Source organism: Aspergillus aculeatinus (genome assembly GCF_003184765.1).
Source record: "Aspergillus aculeatinus CBS 121060 unplaced genomic scaffold BO66scaffold_28, whole genome shotgun sequence".
Lineage (NCBI taxonomy): Eukaryota > Fungi > Ascomycota > Eurotiomycetes > Eurotiales > Aspergillaceae > Aspergillus > Aspergillus aculeatinus.
Genome location: NW_020291497.1, coordinates 211,776 through 236,424, shown reverse-complemented (window position 1 = coordinate 236,424; position 24,649 = coordinate 211,776). Strand labels below are relative to the sequence as shown.

The window sequence follows — 24,649 nt, the reverse complement described above, 5'->3', positions numbered from 1 at the left end:
AATTTACCCGCTTGCCCCGCCCCCGCATCATCCGGCAATTTGAAATCATCCGGCTGATGTACTGCCTTCCCCCTCCTCGAATATGCATACGACCTTATTAAATGCCACCAATCATGGAAGAGATGGAAAAACATGACCTCGGCTGTATATATGTCAAAGAATTTGGCTCGAAGAGAAGAAGTGCCTCTATATCTTTGTCTACTCGTTCCGTCCGCGTCCCGAATCTTCGCAACATGACACAAACAGCATCTTCGTCTCCCAAAAGGCGATATGCCCTCGTGGGCACCGGGGGCCGTGCCGGAATGTTCTACACCAGTCTGGCCCGCGACTTCAGCGAGACCAGTGAGCTGGTGGGCCTGTGCGACACCAACCAGACCCGGCTCAACTACGCCCGCTCCAAGGTCGAGAGCCTCGGAGGAGGGGTAGTGCCAACCTATCTGGCCGCCGACTTCGACCGGATGGTGGCAGAAACGCGACCAGACGAGATCATCGTCACGACCATCGACCGCACGCACCACACATACATCGTGCGGGCCATGGAGCTGGGCTGCAATGTGGTGACGGAGAAGCCGATGACGATCGACGCGCCGCGATGCCGGGAGATTTTCGACGCGGTGGAGCGGACGCAGCGGAAGGTGCGCGTTACCTTCAACTATCGATATGCGCCGCATAACAGCAAGATCTTCGAGGTCCTTCGGTCCGGAGCCATCGGCACAGTAACGAGTGTGCATTTCGAGTGGATGCTGAATACCCAGCACGGCGCCGACTACTTCCGACGCTGGCACCGCGACGCCCGGAACAGCGGCGGCCTGCTGATCCACAAGTCCACCCACCACTTCGACCTGGTCAATTGGTGGCTGCAGTCGCGCCCGGCCACGGTCTTTGCGCAGGGCGACCTGCGCTTCTACGGCAAGGAGAACGCGGAGAGTCGCGGGGTGCGCCAGTTCTACACCCGCGCCCACGGCAGCCCCGCCGCCCAGGACGACCCCTTCGCCCTCCACCTCGACCGCAACCCTACTCTCAAGGCCCTTTACCTCGACGCGGAGCACGAGGACTCCTACTACCGCGACCAGAGCGTCTTCAGCGACGGCATCAGCATCGAGGATACAATGAATGTGATCGTCCGCTACGAGAACCGCGCCGTCCTGACCTACTCCCTGACGGCCTACGCCCCGTGGGAAGGCTTCCGCGTCAGCTTCAACGGAACCGGCGGGCGACTCGAGGCCGAGGTGGTCGAGAGCAGCTACGTCAACTCCGGGGGCGAGCAGGCCCAGGAGGGTGCGGCGGAGCGCATCACCCTGCTGCTGCGCCCGCTGTTCGAGCCGCCACGGGAGATCGAGGTCAAGCAGACGGCGGGTGGGCATGGCGGAGGGGATACCCTCATGCTCCGGGAGCTATTCGGCGGTGGCACTTTGGAGCAGGATGACTTCAAGCGCGCAGCAAACCATGTCAACGGCGCTGCCTCCATCCTGACCGGCATGGCGGCGAACCGCGCCATTCGCACCGGGCAGGTCGTCCACGTCGGCGACCTTCTCACGCTGCCCTAGGTCCATTTAGCTAGTTAGATAGATAGTAGATTTCAATCTGTGATTTAATATGATTTAATCCTTTTTCTCGCGATGTGCATTGGTGTATTTACAGCAAGCTCTCGTAAGCTACTGAACGTGCACATAGACCACAACTTAGTTCGATAGCGTTACGATAGACATACAGCCAATCATAATAGTGTCACCATTTCCCAGCTCTTCTCTCTCGCTTCCACCAATGTCAATACGCGAGATGCTTCTGGTGCTGGTGTCCAGCTAACACAACGCCATGCCCTAACTGGGCAGACAAATCCGTACCGGATGAATGGGGAAGCTACGCCAAGAGACACCCAGCGGAATGCGGGGAAGTCGTGGGCAAGCGGATAATTTGGACGGAAGAAATGCGGACGGCTGAAACGGAAGAAAGGTCGTGGAAAGTACTGTACAACACGCTACAACAATAATGGTGGACTTCGATCTCTGGAGGCGAAATACCGCCGCGGATGTGTGGGGTACCCCAACCCTAGTCATGCCATCAAGTCTTGCGTAACCGGTTTCGATTCCTTGCGTCGCAGTGCAACGCGCTTGTGAATCATCTATTTGAATTATATACTGCAATCTTAGGGCAAGGTCAGCTCGTTCTTTTGCCCATTCCCTCCCCCGGAATTCCCCATTGGTGCGAAAAGTAGCTTCGTCCTATGTGGCGTCTAGCTAGACTTCAAGCCTCCCTCTGTCATGGCTCCGCATTCTTTCTGTCCCCGTGATCAGACACGGGGCCATCTCTGCAGTCTGGCGCCGTCGAAGGAACGACAGGGATATAAGACCCTTTTCTCCGATCCAGTATCCTCTCGTACTCTAACTCAACCGTTCGTCTGGCTAGCTACCGAGGTGCAAAGATCCCTACGCTGCCAGGTTGGAATTGCAGGACCCCTTTCCCTCATTCCATCTCACCAACCCCAGCACCATCGTCAGCCACCATGGCGGCGCACAACAGTGATGAAATCTCCCCGGTCGAGCCTCCGACATACACGGCAAGCTCCAATGCTGTTCAGTTCCTGGCCAACCGGGCCGCGGAGGAGGTCGAATTCACTCCCGAGGAGGAAAAGGCAGTGGTGCGGCGGATTGACAAGCGGGTGCTGGTGATCATCCTGTGGGCGTATTTCTTCCAGCAGCTGGACAAGAGCTCCCTGAGGTAGGTGCCTTGATGTTTCAATGCGCAGGTGTCGCGAGCTGCCGCTGACGCTTTCTGCAGTTACGTCTCCATCTTCGGCCTCACGACCGATGCGCATCTGCACGGCCGGCAGTACTCCTGGCTGGGTTCGATTCTGTATCTAGCGGAGCTGGTGATGCAGCCGCTCGCGGCGCTGGCCCTGGTCAAGCTTCCAACGGGGAAGGTACTAGCCGCGGCGATCTTCTTCTGGGGGTCCGCGCTGTCCATCATGTCGGCATGCACCGACTTCAAGTCGCTGCTAGGAATGCGGTTTGTGCTGGGCGCCTTTGAGGCGCTCATCGCCCCCTCCTGCGTGGCGATCACCCAGATGTGGTGGCGGCGGCGCGAGCAGACGCTGCGCACCAGCTACTGGAACGCGATGAACGGCGTCACCTCGATCGTGGGCAGCCTCCTCACCTACGGGCTTGGCCACATCCAGCACGGCTCCATGTACCGCTACCAGACCATCTTCCTATTCTGCGGCCTGCTGACCGTCGCCTACTCCGCCGTGGTCCTCTGGCTGATGCCCGACTCCCCCATGGAGGCCAAGTATCTCACCATGCGGGAACGGATCATCGCCACGGAGCGGCTGCGCGCCAACCAGATGGGGATCGCGACGCGGCAGTGGCGCTGGGAGCACGTGTGGGAGACGGCCCTGGACCTGAAGACCTGGGGCTGGTTCGTCGCCATCATTACGATCTCGTAAGTCGCCCCTGATTTCCGGCCCGTGACACATCCCAACTCTGACGTTGTGATGCAGCATCGCCAGCGGCGGCATCGGGACCTTCGGCTCCCTGATCGTCAGCTCCTTCGGCTTCGGCAGCTTCGAGACCATCCTCTTCAACATCCCCTTCGGAGTCATCCAGGTGCTCTCGATCCTGGGCACGGGCTGGGTGGCCACGCGGATCCGGTCCAAGGGCTGGACCATCGCCGGCGTCAGCGTCCTGCCCACCGTGGGCACGATCCTGATGCTCACCGTGCCGCGCGAGCAGAAAGGCGTGCTGCTATTCGGATACTACCTGGTATGTCTCTCGCAGCGCTGGACCTTCCAACCCCATTCTTTGAAGCCGAGAACAGTCACTGATACGTCCACTGATACGTCCCAAAACAGGTCTCCACCCTAGCAGCCATCACCCCGCTCATCTACGCGTGGCAGGCCCAGAACACCGGCGGGGACACCAAGAAGAAGTGCACCTCGGGCGTGGTGTTCGTGGGCATGTGCGCCGGCAACGTCATCGGCCCGCTGCTGTACTCGACCAACGAGGCCCCGCTGTACCGCACCGGTCTCATCGCCAACCTGGTCATGTTCGTGACCGTGGGCGTGGTGTCTGCGTACGTCCCCCCTCTCTTTCCCCGGCGCCTTGTGTCTCCCGTGGCGTATCGAGCTGACTGAGAATCAGCTTGATTCCCTTCTACCTTATGTATCTCAACAAGCAGCATGCGCGCAAGCGTCGCGAGCTGGGCAAGGGGGACCCGGTCCCCGACGGGGCCGCCGCCGCCCCCGCGCACGAGGAGCAGCTCAAGACCGACGCCGTCCAGCTCGAGCAGGTCCACGACTACCGTCGGGAAATCGATCAGGATAACGGTTTGCATGACGTGACGGATCGGATGAATGAGGATTTTGTCTACGTGTACTGATAGGCGCCTGCGGTAGACGAAGGGACTTGGTTGCGGGCGCCTGGTGTCGATGGGATGAGGGGGGATTTGATACAGGGTTTGAGATGCCGTGTGAGCTTAGTTCAATCAACGTATAAAATGTATAATTACAGGGCTCGTATATGTAAGGTTCAGACTGAGGCTTCTGAGCCTGGACTGAATCGAATAACAACAACTTCATGGCAATGGATGGAGGACTGATACATTCCTTGCATCGATCGCCGAGCCGGGGGTTGGGCGTGTTGAGGAGAAACGATATGTATGCCTCAGAAGAAAAGTAGATCGTATTCGGGGTGGAGAGAAGGTGGACTGTCCAAGATGTACTGTCCACCGGTGCGTGTGACGGGAGGATTCCTCTTTTCTTCTCTAATCTGAAATTCTCGTCAGTAGGGGATCAGAGAAATCTTTTTTCTTAGGTCCTTACAAGAAGTAAAGTGAATGGCACAACGGGTTGAATGGACTTGTCTTCAACACGTGCGGTTTTAGAAATATCCTACGAAGATGACGTGAATCAATGTTCGAGCTGTACGGAGCAGATGTCCATTCACTCGAGTGGCTCGGAAACTCCCTCTTCTGCGACTGGCTTCTTTTCGTAGTTTATATACACCGTACGTTGTGGCAATGTGTTGGGCTCTAGCACCTCCTCGTCCGGACCAGGGTTAGGATATAAGGCATGAAGAGATCGGCTTACGACGTTTGAGGGGGAAATGTCGGTAATCATTTTGCTGCTCAGTACGTGATCCGAAAAGGTCGAGTTAATCGCTCATACGCTGCAAGCATCACCAGTACAAAATGGGAGAGGAGGGTCATCCGAGCCCCATGGATGCAGCTGGAAAGGGAGTAGAGTGTGGCAGTGCGAGGCTTAGCAGACTGCAGACGATCTCCTGGCCTCCAGGGTCAAATCCCAGTCAAAGTGCTGGCAACCTGGAGAAAACTATTGTCATTTATTGCTAATCAAGCCCTCGCGGCGAGCAAGGTATAGGATTCAGGCGCGCGGAACGCTCTTGAAGTACCAACCCCGCAGATTCGCTACCATACAACGAGCATGACGAATGCAAAATCCCCCAATGTCGCAGTCTAGATTGCGAAACCTGCCACAAACGGTGACAGCAGCGAAGCGAGTATCAATCCCGGCGCCAATGACGCGACGGTGTGGCCGGCGGCAGTGGAAGAGGAGTTTGAGCTCACGGCCGCCAGGCGGAGCTCCGAGTAGGTCACATTGCTGGCATTGTAGCCACAGAGCCCGCTGCCGGGCATCATCGAAGCGGGAAAGAAGACGCGCGGCTCGCCCTTGTCCATGGAAACCACGAGTTCGCTGTTGGTGTTGAGGGTGTAGTTGACGCAGTTCAGCACCTCGGTCACCACGGCGCTGGCGCCATAGCTCACAGGGAGGGTCAGCTCATAGGCCGACCCGTTGGAGCCTTGCGTAGATAGGAGCATGACCACCTGTCGCCCGTAGCTCCCTTTCCAAAAGGCCAGTTCGCTTCCACCCTGGTAGAGGGGGTAGGTCTGGGAGTTGATGTAGTCGGAGTCGAGATTGATGGCGTGCTTGCGGATGGCGTTGAGCTTCGTAATGAGCTTATACAGCGTGGCGTTGGTGTCGTAGTCGGTGGTCCACAGGGCTGCTCGGTTGGAATCAACGATGCGCTGCTCCAGACCTTGGTATACCAGGGGGATGCCGTCAAACAGCATCATGAAAGTCAGTGCGTTCTCGGCCAGCATGATATCGTCATTCATGTACGCCCAGCGATCCACATCCTGGTCCTCGATGAAGTTGACCATTGCCGGCACGTCCGGGCAGAGACGGTTGATCGTGGCGATCTCCTCGAGCAAGGAACCCGGCTCCCCGTTCAAAAATCCGGTGATCATCGCATAATAGAGAGGGTAGTTGGGCAAACTGGGCAGATACTCCTGTTGATAGTTGCACACAATGCTGGCATTGGACTCCATGACTTCGCCCGTCATCCACCCTCCCACCGTTTCCACGTATGTCGGCAAAAAGCTTGGAGTGAGGGACTTGGCGGCATCAATGCGCAGTCCGTCGATTGAGTAGTTGTTCATGACCGATTTACTCCAGGTCATCAAGATGTCCTGCACGCCGGTGTGCTCGGTGTAGAGGTCCGGCAGCGCGGTGTAGTTGTCGCCGGTCTGGCACCATTGCGCTTCGGTGTAGTTGTTCCAATTCGTGATGAGGCAATAGGGGTGAAAATACGAGGAGCCATTGAACTGGGGAAAGACGGTATAGTCGATGTGAGTTGCTGGGTTTTCCCCGTCGGTGTTATAGGCCATATTGTTGATCACGACGTCGAGCATCAAGTACATTCCCCGCGCATGCACCTCCTCCGCCAGCTTGACGAGATCCTCCTGGGTGCCAAAATGAGCGTTGACCTCGTAGAGGTCGAGTGGCCAGTACCCGTGATAGGCCTCGCCGTCCTTGGATCTACCGGCAATGTTTTTCACCACGGGCGAGATCATGATGGCATCGAATCCCATCCCTTGGATATAATCCAACTTGTTGATCGTCCCCTGCCAAGTCCCCCCACAGTAGCTGTTTTCCGTGACATTGCATGCGGTGGTTGTCGAACCGTTGGTGAGGGCGAACCGATCGGTCATCGTCTGGTAAATGGACCGGGTTTTCCATTGTTCGGTTGTTGCCGCAAGAGTGGAGGTGGAGCAACAGGTCAGGAGGAGGAAGAGGTAGAACAAGTGAGAGACCATGCTGCCTTGCCCGAGCACGAGAGCCATAGACTGCAGCATTGTGGCTCTATCTGTCTCTGGACAGTAACCGGGCATACGATGGCCCAGCAGGGGGTCAGATAGCAGGGTTGGATATTCAGGCTGGGCTGTGAACACGGCCACTTATCGTCCACGGAGGAAAGAGGGAATTGAGAATGTCCGATAAAGTGACCCCGGAGAAAGGAATGATAAGCACATAGTATAGCAGGGCTAAAACGACGATGCTGGAAGGGTCAAGTCAACAAGATGCAGGGCGCATCATCGACCGTGTGAAGGGAGGGCCCGCCAGAGAAAAAGCCCCAGCGTGAGGGAAGTACTTAGTATACTAGTACTGGGTACCTCGCATCGTGCCCGAAAAGTAGTCAGTGGCCATGATCCAGCTCCCCTGTCCATTTTTAGAGAGAGGGGGACCTTTCTCGCAAAACTAGGCAGTAACTTAACCAGTTCATCCATCGGCCATCCAGACAACAATCCACTAATAAGAAGCGGATTTGCGACGGAGTAATATTGAAGCTAGAAGGAAAGCATTGCGTAAGCCCTTGTGTTTGCGCCCCACCGGCCTTGTCATCGTCGTTGGTTGGCAGTGGGGAGAAGTGGGAAGAAGTGGGGGAGAAATCCAGCCCTAAGTGGGACCCGGTCAATCGCAACGAACGAGATCGTTCACAGTCACTTCCAAGCTTCGGTGGCCAAGCGGCTAAACCTTTAAGCATACGTACTATGGAAGAGCAAAATGAACTAAGAGAGAAAAAAAACCAAAGGCCCGACCAGAGATTTACGCTCGCGGCAACGCTGTTCCTGAACTTCCTCCGCGTACTCCCCAAGCACAGACAGTAACTTAACTGTGTACGTATCATGCAACGGAGGGCGAATTATGTGATTGGTACTGTACCTGACTAGGGCGGGCAGAGGTGTGATGTCTGGCATCCTAACTCTACGTAGTATGTTCGTGGTCTTGTGCTGTTGGAATTTTTAGCTACTTGTCCACTCCTCATAGACCCATCGGTCAATTGTCAAGACTCAAGAAGACTCAACTCCGCTAGACCACTCTAAAAATATCTCACCAACAAGGTCTGGCAACAGTTTGGAGAGTAGGCATTCGTAATCCGTACTGTGAGCCTCGACTCAGTCAAGACTAGACTGGTAACGAGGAGATCTCAAATAATAATCGACCTTATCGGACCTACTCCTCATTACTCATGTATCTGTTGGCATCTTGTTTGTTAGCTTGACTTAATCTCCCACGCTCGTTTCCCACCCCTGCACATAATCATCTCCTTTCTCGACCGGTTTGGTCGCAACCGTTGCTACTTTTCTGCCTCTTTTGAAGTCTCGGAGCAGAGTAGTGTGTTCGCCTATGATCGGGTTCAGAAACATTGGGGTTGCTATTTTTCCCACTGCTCAAGACGCAGCCTGTTGTGCTGCCCAGCAAACATGAAGTGGGCGCTTGCTGGCCTGGTCCCAACCTTTCTGACAATCTTACTGCTAGTTGGAGTCTTGCCGGCCGCCGCTTGGCCCTACAATGAATCGCTCGCCGCGTACAACCTCAACGAGAACGAAACTGCCACCAACCCCGCCGACTACTGGGGTCAATGGCCGAACCACACGGGCGACTACTTTCCTTCGCCGGACAATTGGCGATTCCCTTTCTATACCCTGATGCTGGACCGGTTTGTGAACGGCGATCCGACGAATGACAATTACAATAAATCCATCTGGGAGCATGACATCTCGTCGACCCAGATGCGCCACGGGGGAGATGTCGCGGGCCTAATCGACACGCTGGATTATCTGCAGGGCATGGGAATCAAGGTTGGTGAAGGCAAACCCGAGTCAGTTTGGGGAACTAATGACCGAATTGCCGCCTAGGGGATCTATCTGGCCGGCACCATCCTCATGAACCAGCCCTGGGGATACGACGGGTATTCGGCGCTGGACACCACCTTGCTCGATGGTCATTATGGCAATCTGACACAATGGCGGAATGCCATCACGGAGATCCACAAGCGCGGGATGTACGTTGTGCTCGACAATACGATCGCCACCATGGGGGATTTGATTGGCTTCCAAGGTTACTTGAATACCACGACACCCTTCACCGTGAAGGAGCATCAGGTCGAGTGGAAAAGCGCCCGTCGATACGTCGATTTCGATATCGGAAACACCTATAATGAGACCTGCGATTATCCGCGATTTTGGTATGAGAATGGCTACCCAGTCCAGAAGACGGTCACCGATTCCCTCGTCGGCTGCTACGACAGTGATTTCGATCAGTACGGTGACATCGAAGCCTTTGGGGTGTATGCGGATTGGGAGCGCGAACTAGCCAAATTTGCCTCTGTGCAGGATCGCCTGCGAGAATGGCATCCCTCAGTTCGCCAGCGATTAATCCGACATTCGTGCATGATCATCTACCAGCTTGATATTGATGGATTTCGCTATGACAAGGCAACCCAGGCCACCGTCGATGCACTTGGTGATATGTCGGCCGCCTATCGCGAATGCGCCCGGGCAGTAGGGAAGGAGAACTTCTTCATCGCTGGAGAGATTACCGGGGGCAATACCTTTGGATCTGTGTACTTGGGCCGGGGCCGACAGCCGGATCAGTATCCGTCCTCGGCGGAGGTGGCGATGAATCTCACCAATACATCATTGCCGCAGTACTTCCTGCGACAGGAGGGGATGAATGCAATCGATGGCGCAGCCTTCCATTATTCTGTTTACCGTGCGCTCGAGCGGTTTCTCGGCATGGATGGGAACTTAGCCGCGGGATATGATGTCCCAGTGGACTTCATCGAGGCCTGGGAGGAGATGGTGATTTCAAACGACTTGGTCAACCCTAACACCGGTGTCTTCGATCCTCGCCACATGTACGGGGTCACCAATCAAGATGTGTTTCGCTGGCCAGCACTGGAGAAAGGGACTGAGCGCCAGCTGCTGGGCCTCTTTGTCACCACCTTGCTTCTGCCCGGAATTCCTCTCCTCTTGTGGGGAGAGGAACAGGCCTTCTATGTTCTGGACGCAACCGCGTCGAATTACATCTTTGGTCGCCAGGTCATGTCGCCAGCAACGGCCTGGCAAATGCATGGGTGCTTCTCACTCGATTCCTCAACCTACTATGACTGGCCTATCACCAAAGGTCGCCTTGCCTGCAACGATCCAACGGTATCTTATGATCATCGGGATCCCTCTCATCCGGCGCGGAATATCATCAAACATATGTACCAGATGCGTGTGGACTTTCCCGTGCTTAATGATGGCTATAACCTCACCAAACTCTCCAATCACACGGAAGAGGTCTATTATCCGGGCTCGAGCGGAACAGCTACTGAGACTGGGCTGTGGTCAGTCCTGCGTGATATCAGCTCAGACTACCAGGACTTAGGATCAGATGAGAAGAACCAGGCCGTTTGGCTGGTATACCATAATACCAACCGAACGATCCAGTATAGCTTCGACTGCGACGACAGTTCGACCGCATTAATTTCCCCGTTTGATACCGGCACCTGGGTGAAGAATCTTTTTCATCCCTTCGATGAGCACAAGCTAGTCAGCAGCCCGCAAAAGCTGGCCATCAATGGTTCTACAGCATACAACGGCTGCTTAGCCAACATGACCATGGATGCCTACGAATTCCGCGCATATGTACCGCGAGATCGCTTCGTTAAGCCCCGTCCGATGGTAACAAGCTTCTACCCGGGCCATGATGCTCCAGTGCTCTCCACTGTCGCCGCCAATGAAGACGAAACCCTCCAGATCAAACTCTACTTTTCTGAAGCGATGGACTGCGATTCGGTAACGAGTGCCATTTCACTGAACTCCTCTACGGAAGCAGGGAAGATTCCCTCGGTGGACACAGATAGTGTCAGTTGCAAGGCTGCTACGCTGAACGAAACCGGCAGCACATGGGCCGGATATATTCCCAGCGCGTGGATGTGGCAGGGGAACCTGACTGGCGTCTACAACGGAATCCATCGCGTGACCATCAACAACGCCAGCAATACCTACAACAACGAGACCACGGATGCGGTGGATCATTTCCTTCTGCGGGTGGGCCAGATTGATAACCCGATGATCTATCCCAGCGCCAATTACTCCAGTAGCCTGCTTCACCAATTCTCCAACGGGTCCCTGTACATCCAGCACCATGCCGCAGGCGCAGACAAGTGGCGATACTCCACGAATTGGGGGTCGTCTTTCTCGGAGTGGGTGGACTATACGGGGGGCAACACGACCATCACAGAAAACTCGTGGTCGGGCACCAGCAAGCAGGCTTGGAAGGGCTACCATGTTCGCACCGAATACTGGAGCCGGTGGACAGGCAGCAGTGACTATGTCCAAGAAGGCGACACCGGGTGGTCGCATCAAGTTGCTCGGCGCTTTCCACACCTCTTCTGGGAGGGCCCCTACAACGAATATGGATATGATGCTGGGCTGGACAACGTCATACGCCAGGATACGACAGATGGATTGTGGAAATACCATTTCACCTACGAATGGCCAGCCTATGGCCAGGTAAGCATCTGGGGGATGAACCCTGGCGGGGAGCCCGATGAGGGATGGGTGATGGGCGACGCCGACAATGACTCGGTGCTGGATCGGATGCCACCCTCATCGTTATCAACCACCGTGATCAATATCACGGAGCACCCTCCTTCGCCATATATTTCTTGGAAGCTGATCATCGACGATGCGACGATGAAGTATTCTCTTTCTCCCGTGGGACACCAAGCTACACAGATCGCGATGTTTGTGTTGTTTTGGATTGTGCCGCCTCTCTCGGCTGCGGCCTGCGCTTGGCTCTTCATGAAGTCCTTTTACAAGGTCAAGTTCAATGCGGTGGGTGCGAGTCAGAAACAACCAGTCTTCTCAATTGCTCTACGCCGCCGATTGTTCAAGAAGGACCACACCGGAGGAGGGGACTACAGCCGACTCAACCCCTTGATGCGGCTGGCAAACAAATCGGGGTTGCTGCAGACGGCCAACCCCATCATCAGCGCTGCAGCCGGCAAGCGACGCATGGTCTTGATTGCGACGATGGAATATGATATTGAAGATTGGGAGATCAAGATCAAAATCGGCGGTCTCGGGGTGATGGCACAATTGATGGGGAAGACCCTCAGCCACCAGGATCTTATCTGGGTAGTTCCCTGCGTTGGAGGGGTGGACTACCCTGTCGATACTCCGGCTGAGCCTATGGAGGTGACTATCATGGGTACGATATATGAGGTGCAGGTCCAGTACCACATCCTGAATAATATCACCTATATTCTTCTTGATGCGCCTGTGTTCCGCCAGCAAACCAAAGCCGACCCCTACCCAGCCCGCATGGATGATCTTCATAGTGCGGTATACTACTCGGCGTGGAACCAGTGTATTGCAGCCGCCTGCAAACGGTTTCCCATTGATCTGTACCATATCAACGACTACCATGGGTCCCTGGCACCTTTGTACTTGCTGCCTGAGACGATTCCCGTCTGCCTCTCCTTGCACAATGCAGAATTCCAGGGTCTGTGGCCGTTGCGAACGTCCAGTGAGCGGGAAGAGGTTCGATCAGTCTTTAACCTCAGTGCCGAGGTAGTGCAACAGTATGTGCAATTTGGAGAGGTGTTCAACCTCCTTCATGCTGGGGCAAGCTATTTGCGCGTTCATCAGCACGGCTATGGAGCGGTGGGTGTGTCGCGCAAGTATGGTAAGCGGTCCTATGCCCGGTACCCTATCTTCTGGGGGTTGCACAAAGTAGGCAACTTGCCGAATCCCGATCCGTCTGACTTGGGCGAATGGAGTCCGGAGCAAGCCTTGGCCGCACAGCGTGATAATGTGGAGGTCGATTCCGACTATGAACAAGGGCGCGCTGCTCTCAGGCTCCAGGCGCAAGAATGGGCTGGTCTCGAGCCGAACCCCGATGCTGAGCTTTTTGTGTTCGTCGGTCGCTGGTCCATGCAAAAAGGCATTGACCTGATTGCCGATATCATGCCCTCGATTCTAGAGACCCACCCGGGAGTCCAATTGATCTGTGTCGGGCCTGTTATTGACTTGTATGGGAAGTTTGCCGCCCTGAAGCTGGACCACATCATGAAGCGTTATCCGGGTCGAGTGTTTTCGCGGCCTGAATTCACCTCCCTCCCCCCGTATATCTTCTCGGGGGCAGAGTTTGCGCTGATTCCCTCGCGCGACGAGCCCTTTGGTCTGGTGGCAGTTGAATTCGGTCGAAAGGGGGCATTAGGAGTGGGTGCTCGGGTCGGTGGGCTGGGCCAGATGCCGGGCTGGTGGTATAATGTCGAGTCAACCTCAACCTATCATCTTCTCGACCAGTTCAAACAAGCTATCGACGCTGCCTTGGACTCGAAGCCGGCGATCCGGGCCCAGATGCGGGCTCGTTCCGCGAAACAACGCTTTCCAGTGGCGCAGTGGGTGGAGGACCTGGAGATCCTCCAGACCACAGCAATTCGCGTCCACAAAAAGGCGGCCAAAGGAAATGCCAGTGGCCGCTCTTCAACCCTGTCAGGGCTTGCTTTGCACGAGTCCAGCGGGTTGAACCGACCGCTACACTCTGCTTCAGGACTGCCATCAGGAATGCAGACCCCCCTGAGTCCTTCGCGTGACAGCAGCTATACCAACCTCAACCGATTGAGTGAGTTCATCGCCAAACCGGAGTCCGGCGAACGAGTGGTCTCCGGCCTGCAACGCAAACTTTCACTGGGTGTGCGTTCCGGCCCCGGCCATCAGCCTCGCGCCATCCGGGGCGAAGGGCCAACAGATGATCTGTCTGTCATGGAGGAGAGCCTTGAAGAACACGCCGCTGCCGATGTCGATCCGGATCATGCTCAAGACAACGAATACACCCCCACCTCTGCGGAATTAGAGGCCGCGCGCCGCATGCAAGCTGCTCAGCAGTCGGGGCTAACGGCTGTGCCTAGCTCGCGAATCTCCAGCTACAGTCAACTTCAAATTCCAACATCTCCCGGCACACCCCGAACGAGTTCGATGGGCGAAATGGGGCTGTTGCCTCCCATGGGCTTCAGTGAGGTCAACCACCGGCTGAGCAGTGCATCCTTACTATCGGTTGACATGGTCACGGGGCAGAAGAAGGATTTCCGACTGCAGAAAGTGGATCCCTTTTTCACGGATAGCACCGGCGAGTACCATGCTCTGTTCGATCAGAAATTGCAGAATCTGACCGGTGGCAACTCGGAGTCCGAGCTGTGCATCGAGAAGTTTCTCATTACCAGCGAAAAAGAGTGGTTTGAGCGATTCCACGACGCAAAGCTGGGTCGCCTAAAATCCCCAGCACCGTCTATCTTCCGCGATGACAAGAACGGCGCATCTTCTGTCTCTATCAATACTCGCGAGGACCGAAGCATCACCAATTGCAGCAGCAGCCACGACCATGGATCGGAACCGGATGATGAATTCCTGCTCGGCAAGGACTACAGGCCTCCTTCCGGTGTGAAACTCTGGATGCAAATTCGCCTCGGAAACTGGCCGATCTATTCCATCTTACTCGCTTTTGGCCAGATCATCGCGGCCAATTCCTATCAGATTACTCTGTTGACGGGCGAGGTTGGCGAAACTGCGGTCAAACTATATGGAATCGCAACCACCTATCTTGTTGCTTCGATTTGCTGGTGGCTGATCTACCGGTATTACAAGATGGCCGTTTGCCTTTCTCTTCCCTGGGCCTTTTATGGGGTAGCATTCATGCTCATTGGCTCTGCGCATTGGACCACAAACTCCTTCGCCCGCGGGTGGATCCAGAATGTTGGAACCGGTGCTTATGCCGTCGCGTCAGCCAGCGGATCCATGTTTTTCGCCTTGAATTTCGGCGACGAGGGAGGCGCTCCCATGGAGGTCTGGATCTTCCGGGCTTGTCTGACTCAGGGGTTGCAATCCGCATATGTTATTGCCCTCTGGTATTGGGGCTCGGTCTTGACGAAAGCCTCGAGTGATGGGGTTTCGACGACCACTGATGGGGTCTCTGGCTCCTGGAAAATGACGTACGTTTCTCCCCTTTTCCTCTGGGTTGCTTCTTCTGCCTCTTCACCTCCGACTGGAGATAAGGCTTGTGCATCGAATAATCATTGACCGTCGCTGACTATTTCTCTTCTCTAGTGCCATCTGCTACCCCATTGCAGTAGTGCTGGCTGCTGTTGGGCTTCTGCTGTTCCACGGACTGCCCAACTACTATCATCAATCCCCGGGCAAGATCGCCTCTTTCTACAAGGCCGTTGTTCGTCGAAAGATTGTGCTCTGGAATATCGTCTATGTCCTGCTAGCGAACTTTTTCCTCAGTGCGCCCTATGGCCGAAACTGGAACTGTAGATTTACCCCCCCCCCAATTCTTCGCCTATCTCGCTGCTGACCAATCTTGCAGTCCTCTGGTCCTCAAGCCACGCTCATGCCTGGCAAATTGTTATCTTGTGTATTGTCTTCTTCGGGTTTGTCTGGGCGGGTTTCCTGTTCATCGTGAGCCGGTATCTGAAGGCCCACAGCTGGTTCCTCCCCCTGATAGCCTGCGGGCTGCTGGCCCCACGGTGGGCGCAGATCTGGTGGGCCACTTCAGGAATAGGGTACTACCTGCCCTGGGTCTCTGGAGGCTATGTCGGAGGGGCGCTCGCATCCCGCAGTCTCTGGCTCTGGCTTGGGGTCCTCGATAGTATCCAGGGTCTCGGATTCGGCATCATTCTGCTCCAAACCCTGACGCGGACACACATGCTCTTCACCTTGATCTGCTCCCAAGTGTTCGGATCCATCGCGACCATCGCGGCCCGAGGCTTTGGCCCCAACAAGCTCGGCCCCGGCCCAGTCTCTCCTGACCCTACCTTTGGGGCCAGCGCGGTGGCGAATGCATGGTTCTGGGTTGCCTTATTCTGCCAATTGATTATCTGGTACGTCGCTATCTCTCCTATGCCTGTCGGGATGGGGACCATACGCTAACGCTGGACTGTAGTGCTGGCTTTTTGCTTTTCTTCCGCAAAGAACAGCTGGCGAAGCCCTGAGCGTCACAAGGATGACTGACATCGGTCTGATTTAAAGACCTTGGAGAAAGATGAATCGTGCCAGAGTTGTCAATCTGGTCGAAGTCCTAATGCCATCTGGCAAGGGACGATGAGATAATTCGAGGGCTACGAGCCTGATCACAGCGGAGAACATCATGTACTGTAGATTATCAGGCGATCCGCCAATATGTAACGCAGTGTCCCGCGACTTCTGAGGCCGGGTAGTGAATCTGGCCATGATGTGCCAGATGTATCACCATTTCTGACTCCCCGTAGCAGCTCCCAATCTACATGTTCGACAATAGCATGTTGGCAAGCAGACGCAATCCACTTCCTTACACACTGAACTTCGCGTGTGTACAGTCCAGCTCGGTACCATAGCGCGGAGCAAGCTCCGTCAATCTATGATTGCCAGCCCAGTTGCTTCGTAGCAACTGATACAAAGCTGCTAAGTTCGTTGCCTTCCGAGCGACCGCCGTTGGCTATACAGCCATGCGTAGTCATGAGATTCAAGCCGCCGACTTCCCCCGCCGATATTTTAATATCCGTCGTAGTTCTAATAATAGCCAGCCCCGGCTGAAATCAGATGTACTGTACCGATTATGCACGATGCAGGCGTCACTGGTACCCGTTGGCCATCTCTCAAAGCAAACCGTGCTGCAGGCCCAGTCAAGGGCTGACAGCCGGGTTGGAAAAGTCCTGGGCATGTGGTCTCATTTCTTGGCAGGTTTTGAATTCTGGGCCGCTTGTGGCACTCATACTGCCCTGTATTTGGCCCGCAGTGATGTTGTAGTGTACAATGAAGGTTGGTTATAGCCGTATCGGTGACATGGCGTAAGGTAGGTCCATGTACTCGGTACTTTCTTCTCCCATCAGAGGAATGTACCCTGTGTGAATGATAAGCTGGGTCGACTTGATGTTGAGGCAGAGGATCAGAGGTACCTGTGAACCTTAGCGATCGGCCGATAAAAGATATATCTGATAAGCTGTCTATGTGAGCTACTCGGGCAACTGGAAGTCCGTCGGTTTCGCCATGAGTCGATGCGCAGCCTCCCGAGGTACATATGATGGCTTTCTGCCGCAGTTTCCCCCAATTCGTAACGACGATTGATCATATCTCTCGCGGTGACTGAGACACTCGTTATTAGCATCATGAAAGTCCCGTTAGCCTTCCTGCTTTCCACAGCAGTCGTATCTGGCGGGGTAGTTCCATCCCCATCACACCCTGCGCTTTCTCCTGCAGCAACTGCCCTTCCGGCTTACACGGTGGGAGCGCCACCATTGTTCCCAGGGGAGACCATTCAGTTGACCGAAGATGTCCTAAATGGTCTCAAAGTAAGTCTCGGGGACATGAGTCTTTTGAATCTGTTCTCCTTCGGCAGTGCGCAACCTCAAGCCAAAACCACCCGTCAGTGTAAAACAATGCCCGGCGACCCTGCCTGGCCATCACCGTCAACATGGGACCTCTTCAATCAGCTGCTCGGGGGAAGCCTTCTGCGGCCTGCCCCACTTGCAGCGCCGTGCTACTCAGGATGGTCGCAGTTCGATAATGCAACCTGCTTTCACCTGAGTATGAACTGGATCAACTCTTCCCTTCAGTAAGGATTCCACCCCTCATCTCGAGTATCCTTCTTGCGCCCAGTGAGTCTAATGGCCTGATCACTAGCATCCAACATCCGACCTCTGTCTTGAGTCCTCTGTACGAGGGGCGTACCTGCATGCCCTTTGGCTTCAACTATACCAACACGTGCACTGTGGGGGGTTACCCGACGTACGTGGTGAATGCATCGACCGCTGCGCAGGTTCAATTGGCCGTGAACTTTGCGCGGAACTCGAATCTGCGCCTTGTAGTGAAAAACACCGGTCACGACTTCAACGGGAAGTCCACTGGGAAAGGCGCATTGTCCATCTGGACACACTGGTTGAAAGACAAGGTCTTTTACCCTACCTTCGCGGCCGACGACGGTTATGTGGGACCCGCGATGAAGCTTGGGTCGGGAGTCCAGGCTTTCGAGGCATACGAATTCGCCAAACAGTCCAACGTGACAGTCATCGGTGGTGAAGGCGTGACTGTGGGCTTGGCCGGGGGATACACCCTCGGCGGGGGCCATTCACCGTTGAGTAGTCTGTACGGCATGGCAGCAGATCAGGTATTGGCGATACAAGGTGATCGACCCCCAACTGCCCCTTTCGGAATCCTCAATACTGACAGCCGATAGTGGTTCTCGCGGATGGTCGGTTCATCACCGCCACGGCCAAGCAGCACGCGGACATCTACTGGATGCTGTGTGGCGGTGGTGGAAGCACCATCGGGGTCGCGACCTCCATCACCGTGAAAGCATATCCTCAGATCTCTGCGACCACCGTCACTTTCAACTTCTCGGTCGCCGACACCCCCGGTCCCGATGCGTTCTGGGCAGGGTTCGAATCCTATCTCGACAACATTGAGCGTCTGGTCGACGCCGGGACCTATGCATACTACGACCTGGGTGCATCGGCTGCGGCACGAGGCACCAATTTCCCCGGCGACAGGGACTATTACCTGCGAATCCAATCCCTCCTGGCGCCGAACATGACCATCACGGAGACGAAGCATCTTCTTCAGCCGTGGTTCGACCGGCTTGACACTCTAAACATCCGATACACCCCGCAATACAAATATGCGGATAACTTGTGAGTGGGGGGACGCATTATCGTGGCGGGCATTCCCCAGTTTCCCCACTAACGCCGTCGCGCAGTCACGATGCATGGAAATCTGCCTTTCCACAGGAATACATGGGGGCTGCGACGACGAAGATCGCCTCGCGTCTTCTCCTGCGCAAGGCATACCACGACGATGGTCTCCGGCACCGGAACTTCCTCGCGCATAAGGACGCGGTGGCAAATGTACGCTTCTGGGGAGGGGGGGGGGGGGGGGGTGCATTCCCCTCCCCCTTCCCTCCCGGACATTCTTTCTCCGACTCGACTCTGTATACTGACATGACCAAGGGCTTTTCCATCGCGGCCTTCCATCTCACCGGAAAAGGCAAACTCGTCGAACCGCCCCAGAACAACGCGGTGCTGCCCGCCTGGCGCGACACCCTGACACATGCCATTGTCATCGGCCAATGGAACTCGACCTCGAGCTGGGACGTCGTCGAGCATACCTCCCGCTCGCTGACGCAGTGGATGCAGGCCATGCGGGACCTGGGGGAGTCGGGCGTCTACATGAGCGAGGCGGATCTGCTGGAACCCGACCTGCAGAATGCCTACTACGGGGTCAACTATCCCCGTCTCAATGCGCTCAAGCAGAAGTATGACCCGACCGGGGTGTTCTTTGCTCTCACCGCGGTCGGAGCGGAGGACTGGACGGTCTTGGTGGAGGATCCGGTGCCGGAGTCGTGGAATACCAACGGCCGGCTGTGTCCTCGGAGGAGCTGACCTGCGGCGAGCATGAGACGGTGTGCAGGTTCTGGTGGATTGGGTATGTCCGTTTCTATGGGACTGCAGCAATACCTGAAACGTGCTTGGCCGCACATCGCGTGGCCTAGCAGCCGTGCTGATTCCAATTCCGATGATCTTGTTTTCTGTGTTGCGATTGTCAACTGTGGGAGCTGGTAATGGGAGTCTTTCTTGTTGATGCTAGGGTTACATGTGTCGGCTGTATGTGCTGGTTTTAAAGTGATCAGGAGCAAGTAATGAACCACGCTGGGAATAGTCCCTGCCTGGCCTGGAGCGCAGATTAAATGTCTTCAGGACTCTATTGCGCACAGAAGGTCTCGTATATAAGAGGGATCATGCAATGTCCCCATCAACTGGGGGTATCATTAAGTCAACTTTCAAAGGCTCTCGTGCTGGGCTTCAATATAACAGATTGGCTATGACCCATGATATTCGGCCGTAACTCAAGCTGCTTGCTACGCCTGTCGGATGTTGCCAGGATCATTTTGCTCATGGGCCTACGATTGAACCGGCAAATTTGACGGCTCCGGCTAGACATCTCCTCGTCGAAGCCATCCAACACCCTCTGAATAACTCCCCTGAGCATGGCTCGGCGCCAGTCCAGGGTCAGCCCCCATCACCCCGTCCAGTCGACTATCAATCCGGAACCAGCTCACAAGTAGTGGTTGTACCAACCGGGGCGGGAGGAAGAAACGAGCGAAGTATGTACCCAATGCGCATCTAGCGATCTATTTAACAAGGAACTGGATCTATCTAACGGTCACAGGAAAAAGGTCGGTGAAAGTCTATCGAACGAGTGTAAACACGAACACCTCACAGGACGGCGGGGGAGTAAAGGAAGGGCAAACAGGAGACAAGAATAGCAATCGAGAGTCAGGCACAGACCCAGATCATCATGTACAACAGGAAACAAAAACAGGACAGTGATCACATCGGATCCGAAAACACAGCCAACGCACAGTCCATCATCAACAACGGAAAACTGGCGAACCTCTCCCATAGCTCCGTCGGATACCGGGTGAGGGTCCCCATCCGCATGTCATCGATGACGCATCACTCGGCCTTCTTGGAGGCCTTGGTCCGCAGCTTCATCATCAGGTAGACGAGCCCGTACGAGCTGAAGACGAAGATCACGACGATGGCCGTGTCCCGCCACCCGTCGTAGTAGTGGGGTAGATTGAGGGTCGCCAGGTAGTCCGATCCCCGGCTTTAGGGGCAGACCTCACACTGCGCGGTCGCGCTGGGGTTGAGCAGGTCGGCAGCAGACCCCAGGGTCTCCAGGTAGGTGGACAGGTACTGCTCGCAGGTGGAGTTGGCCGGCAGATCGAAGATGGCCAGCTCAGACTGGGTGCATCTGACGTCGGTGTCCCACACGGTAAAGACCAGCATGCTGCCCATCAGGTAGTTGAACGGGTTGAGGTAGTACATCCAGTACCGCCAGAAGACATTAATCTCCGCGTAGGGCACCATAACACCGCAGAAGGAGACGAGGATCCCAATAACCAGCGGGTTGGCCAGGGAAGCAAACAGGGCGTTGGGCGCGTACGCAGCAATAAACTGTCCAATTCCAGTGTATAGAAACTCGTACATCAGCATCACAAAGAAGGTGGCCCCCGCCTTGTTCGAGTCCGAGCTGAACCCAACCGTGTAATACCAGATTCTCAATGGTAACCATCAGTCCCCAGCCGAGCACGGATGTCCTCCTCTCGTGCTCATTAAAGTATGAGGGATGTTTGAAGGGAGCACTTGCTGAATAAGCATCGTTGGTCAAACGGTTACGATTCTTGTCTTCCAAACAAGCGGCCCGGGTTCGACTCCCGGACGATGCAATGGTTTTTGCCCTCGGCTTGTGCAGATCGTCCAACTGTCAGGACACGCGCACTCAACCTTTTTGCTCTTCTTTGACCCAGCACTTAGCTTGTAGCAGTATTGAAAGGGTTGTCGCCGTCCAATGCGCTCGTCTGAACCTGGTATGGAGCTACGAACCCCGTGCCGTGACCGGCCCGCGCGGCAGAAAGATGCCAGTATATAGAATGCTCATGAGGCTATGTGGCGTACACCAAGAGCCCGCATCCCTCGGTCTAAACATTGAAATGACACCCAAATGTGTAGAAGCGTATATGACCAAAAGGTTACAAACTGCGCTGCTGCATCATAGGAACCACGCAGGATCCCGAGCATCCATCCGCACCAGCATGGAAGTCAACCTCTTCTTGCACCACCAGTTATGCAAGGTCGGAGGAGTTCCCAGACGGGTTACCGAATCTTATATGAGATATGAACATGACATGTGTGACATAATCGCTATCACGATTTTTGCATCCCGCTTTTCGCCATTAGCAAGGTGGACCGTTGTCAAAATGCGATAGCTATCTAAACTGCTTCAAACATACAGGTTCAATCGCGCGGCATCAATTACACAGGTTGTACAGCTTGCATCGATGTCCTCTCACAAGTCACGCCTGCTGCCCGATTGTGTTCGCAGGGATACAGAATGAACACCCGATTCTGCTCATATCGAACCGGCGCATGCGCACTCCTCGCCCCCAACCCATGTATACCAGAGCCAACAAATGAGCACCTGGTATTGAGCTCACAGGCACTCCGTGAGCGAGAGATCAGTACATTTCCCACAGCCTTTCATTCATCCCTGCTCAATCACAGCAAGCCGTGTCCACCAGCAGCATCGAGGCATCTGGGCTGTTGCCTCCGCATCACGAAGATAGATACACAGGAGGTTGACCTGAGCTGGCTGTCGGCCCAAGGGAGTTTCAGCCCACCTCCAGCGACGTATGCCGCCTTCGAAGATGTAGCCATCCCATTGGCAAAAATGAGAGATTCCGACACTTCGATGATGAGCAATGTGTCACCATACTATGTGAATATGCGTGGTATCCACCACCTAAGACGAAGGCATATATGACAAGCCAGACCAAAGCCTCCCTAGAGGCTGCCGCAACAAAAAGCCAAGACCACTGCATCGTCCGGGAGTCGAACCCGGGCCGCTTGTTTGGAAGACAAGAATCGTAACCGTTTGACCAACGATGCAACATGAAATATTGTAAGGTCAGAGATATCTCTTGAAGCCAGCAATCAAGATGATACTATCCAAGCCCACAGGCACCCGCAATCACCACGGTGGGAAAGCAATGTGTGTCCCGGGGCAATAATGACCATTACCGTCCGATCCATCACCAGCCACAACACGAGACACACTGGGCAGAAAAGTCCAACTCCGACCAGTCCTGTTTCCAGCATAGCAGACGATTACGGCGACGAATGGATTCTCACAAGACGCTGCAGGCAAAATGAGCATGATTGCGGCTTCAAGAACTAGTCCCTCTGCGCTGTACAGTACACATGTCATCACCCTTGACACCGTCCCACTCCACAGCTACGATGAGTGGAAGCCTAGAGATGAGGCTACTTCGCGCTCTATGCTCCCTCCACTGTTGTTTGTGATTTTGGCAGGGCGCCTGCAAAATGCATAGTATGCCACTATCAACAGTTGTTGGAACCATTACAATGACTATATGACGAGCATCATCACGGTGGAGGAGACGTGGATATATGCTGATATATGGTATCATACTACTGAATTTAACGGAACCATGACAATGCTGACAGAAAAGGGCGATTCCAATTTATTCTCTATTTTAGACTGTTATTTCAAAAATCAGAACGTTGATCAAGAGTTGGCCGGATGGTGTAGTTGGTTATCACGTATCGTTAACACCGATAAGGTCCTGGGATCGAGCCCCAGTCTGGTCATTCCTTTTTTAGTCTCCACGTCACATGCATACAGCGAACTACTTACTGGCACTGTTGAACTTTTACCATCAATTCGAAAGGAGACCTCAGCATATGCTGAAGATTGAAGTTGATAAGATGAAAAGGAACCAGTATAGTCCCGCGCCGATAGTACAGTACACGAGTACAGGGCTTCGTAGTTACCCACAATGGCCATTTTCCGTCCACTCCCTACAACCACTATTCGCATACTGTGGCAACAACATCAATAGACATGGTATACAGTGCATTGACCTTCCCCCTCTATAAACAACTCAACACGGCCTCCTCTGATCCCCCCCCCAATGGCTTCCACCAGCGCATCTGCCAGTCGTATCGGCATGGACAAAAACGGCGAGTGTGATGCCGGAAGCCGGTATGTGTTTTCCGGACCCGCGACCTTTGCGGCAAACCCCTCCTGGAAGGCCGGCGGCATGGCCTGGTCTTACTCGCAGATCAAGTATGCACAGGGGACCTCGCTACTCCAAGGTTCATGCGTCACCTTGCCCGCAAAGACGGCGCGGGAGGTGTGGTGTGTGAAGGTATTCCATTGAACCTGCTCGTCGAGCGGGAGGTCTTGCCAGCCGATGTGGCTGGAGCCATCGATATAGACATAGTCGCCCTGGGATTGCAGAATCAGCTTTTGTGAACCTTCACACGCCCTAGGCGCTGCTTTACTCGTGTGAGATTGACTCGCACCGTCGCCTGTTGGAGACAGCCTACGTTAGGGGGATGGTGCGACATACTTCCACCTGCATCCACGGCAAAAAGCTCCCACCCAGCATCTCGAGTAGGCTTTGCCCGCGATCGAGTGCAAAGGCGGCGAGATAGATCACTTGAACGACTCCGCCGGCCTGGCCGCTCTGCGCACGTGTGGTCTTACTCAAGCCATCTACTGCGTTAGATGCTACCACACCGTCGTAGGAGTGAGCGACAACGACAATCTCGTTCTCGCCGTCGGCGAGATTCGTCAAGAGTCTTCGGAGAGAGGCAACATCGTCCGACAGGGTCTTGGAGGGAGGCTCAGCTCCAATTGAAGGATGGGCTGGACATTTGGATGCAAAGCCGAGATCTTGGAGCTGAGCTCGAAGGGCATGGAAGAAAGGGGGGGTGATCCAAGCCCCAAGGGAGAAGACGATGACCGGGGAGTTCATCCTGGGAGTGCAGAGGAAAGCAGTTCGGAGAAAGAGGCAGGCGATCAATACATCAGATGCGGAAATTAAAAAAAAAAAAAAAAAAAAAAAAAAAAAAAAAAAAAAAAAAAAAAAAAAAATCCGGATCCCCCTCCCGCGGGC

At 54.8% G+C, this 24,649-nt stretch overlaps 7 protein-coding genes and 3 non-coding genes across 10 annotated transcripts; 6 read left to right on the top strand and 4 right to left on the bottom strand.

Annotated features, from left to right (window-relative positions):
* Positions 1-233: 233 nt before the first annotated feature.
* On the top strand, positions 234-1,547 carry BO66DRAFT_324615 (Gfo/Idh/MocA family protein; the record flags this gene model as incomplete). Its single annotated transcript, XM_025643841.1, has 1 exon — positions 234-1,547. One exon carries the CDS (start codon positions 234-236, stop codon positions 1,545-1,547), a length of 1,314 nt encoding a protein of 437 aa, XP_025503275.1.
* Positions 1,548-2,503: 956 nt separating this feature from the next.
* Positions 2,504-4,445, top strand: BO66DRAFT_452922 (putative MFS transporter; the record flags this gene model as incomplete). The annotated part of the gene is made up of 5 exons (XM_025651962.1): positions 2,504-2,718; positions 2,779-3,438; positions 3,497-3,758; positions 3,848-4,068; positions 4,137-4,445. 5 exons carry the CDS (start codon positions 2,504-2,506, stop codon positions 4,372-4,374), a joined length of 1,596 nt encoding a protein of 531 aa, XP_025503274.1. The 3' UTR covers positions 4,375-4,445.
* A 1,024-nt stretch (positions 4,446-5,469) lies between these two features.
* BO66DRAFT_412015 (alpha-amylase) lies at positions 5,470-7,110 on the bottom strand (the record flags this gene model as incomplete). Its single annotated transcript, XM_025649327.1, has 1 exon — positions 5,470-7,110. The coding sequence occupies one exon, from the start codon at positions 7,108-7,110 to the stop codon at positions 5,470-5,472; it is 1,641 nt and encodes a 546-aa protein (XP_025503273.1).
* Positions 7,111-8,559: 1,449 nt separating this feature from the next.
* Positions 8,560-16,124, top strand: BO66DRAFT_375547 (alpha-1,3 glucan synthase; the record flags this gene model as incomplete). The annotated part of the gene is made up of 5 exons (XM_025645656.1): positions 8,560-8,961; positions 8,995-15,122; positions 15,238-15,443; positions 15,500-16,013; positions 16,076-16,124. 5 exons carry the CDS (start codon positions 8,560-8,562, stop codon positions 16,122-16,124), a joined length of 7,299 nt encoding a protein of 2,432 aa, XP_025503272.1.
* A 1,152-nt stretch (positions 16,125-17,276) lies between these two features.
* Positions 17,277-19,544, top strand: BO66DRAFT_324452 (FAD-binding oxidoreductase; the record flags this gene model as incomplete). Its single annotated transcript, XM_025643837.1, has 5 exons — positions 17,277-17,722; positions 17,791-18,290; positions 18,344-18,797; positions 18,863-19,010; positions 19,113-19,544. The coding sequence occupies 5 exons, from the start codon at positions 17,277-17,279 to the stop codon at positions 19,542-19,544; spliced, it is 1,980 nt and encodes a 659-aa protein (XP_025503271.1).
* A 1,074-nt stretch (positions 19,545-20,618) lies between these two features.
* On the bottom strand, positions 20,619-21,240 carry BO66DRAFT_412012 (uncharacterized protein; the record flags this gene model as incomplete). The annotated part of the gene is made up of 3 exons (XM_025649326.1): positions 20,619-20,682; positions 20,794-21,122; positions 21,220-21,240. 3 exons carry the CDS (start codon positions 21,238-21,240, stop codon positions 20,619-20,621), a joined length of 414 nt encoding a protein of 137 aa, XP_025503270.1.
* Positions 21,241-21,322: 82 nt separating this feature from the next.
* On the top strand, positions 21,323-21,394 carry BO66DRAFT_t182. The gene has a single exon. It is a non-coding gene; the product is annotated as a tRNA-Gly (tRNA).
* A 1,147-nt stretch (positions 21,395-22,541) lies between these two features.
* On the bottom strand, positions 22,542-22,613 carry BO66DRAFT_t175. Its single transcript has one exon. It is a non-coding gene; the product is annotated as a tRNA-Gly (tRNA).
* Positions 22,614-23,262: 649 nt separating this feature from the next.
* BO66DRAFT_t183 lies at positions 23,263-23,336 on the top strand. The gene has a single exon. It is a non-coding gene; the product is annotated as a tRNA-Val (tRNA).
* Positions 23,337-23,515: 179 nt separating this feature from the next.
* On the bottom strand, positions 23,516-24,570 carry BO66DRAFT_420915 (alpha/beta hydrolase; the record flags this gene model as incomplete). The annotated part of the gene is made up of 4 exons (XM_025649916.1): positions 24,101-24,570; positions 23,830-23,976; positions 23,671-23,793; positions 23,516-23,566 (listed from the first exon to the last, which is right to left on the bottom strand). The coding sequence occupies exons 1-4, from the start codon at positions 24,506-24,508 to the stop codon at positions 23,516-23,518; spliced, it is 729 nt and encodes a 242-aa protein (XP_025503269.1). The 5' UTR covers positions 24,509-24,570.
* Positions 24,571-24,649: the final 79 nt, after the last annotated feature.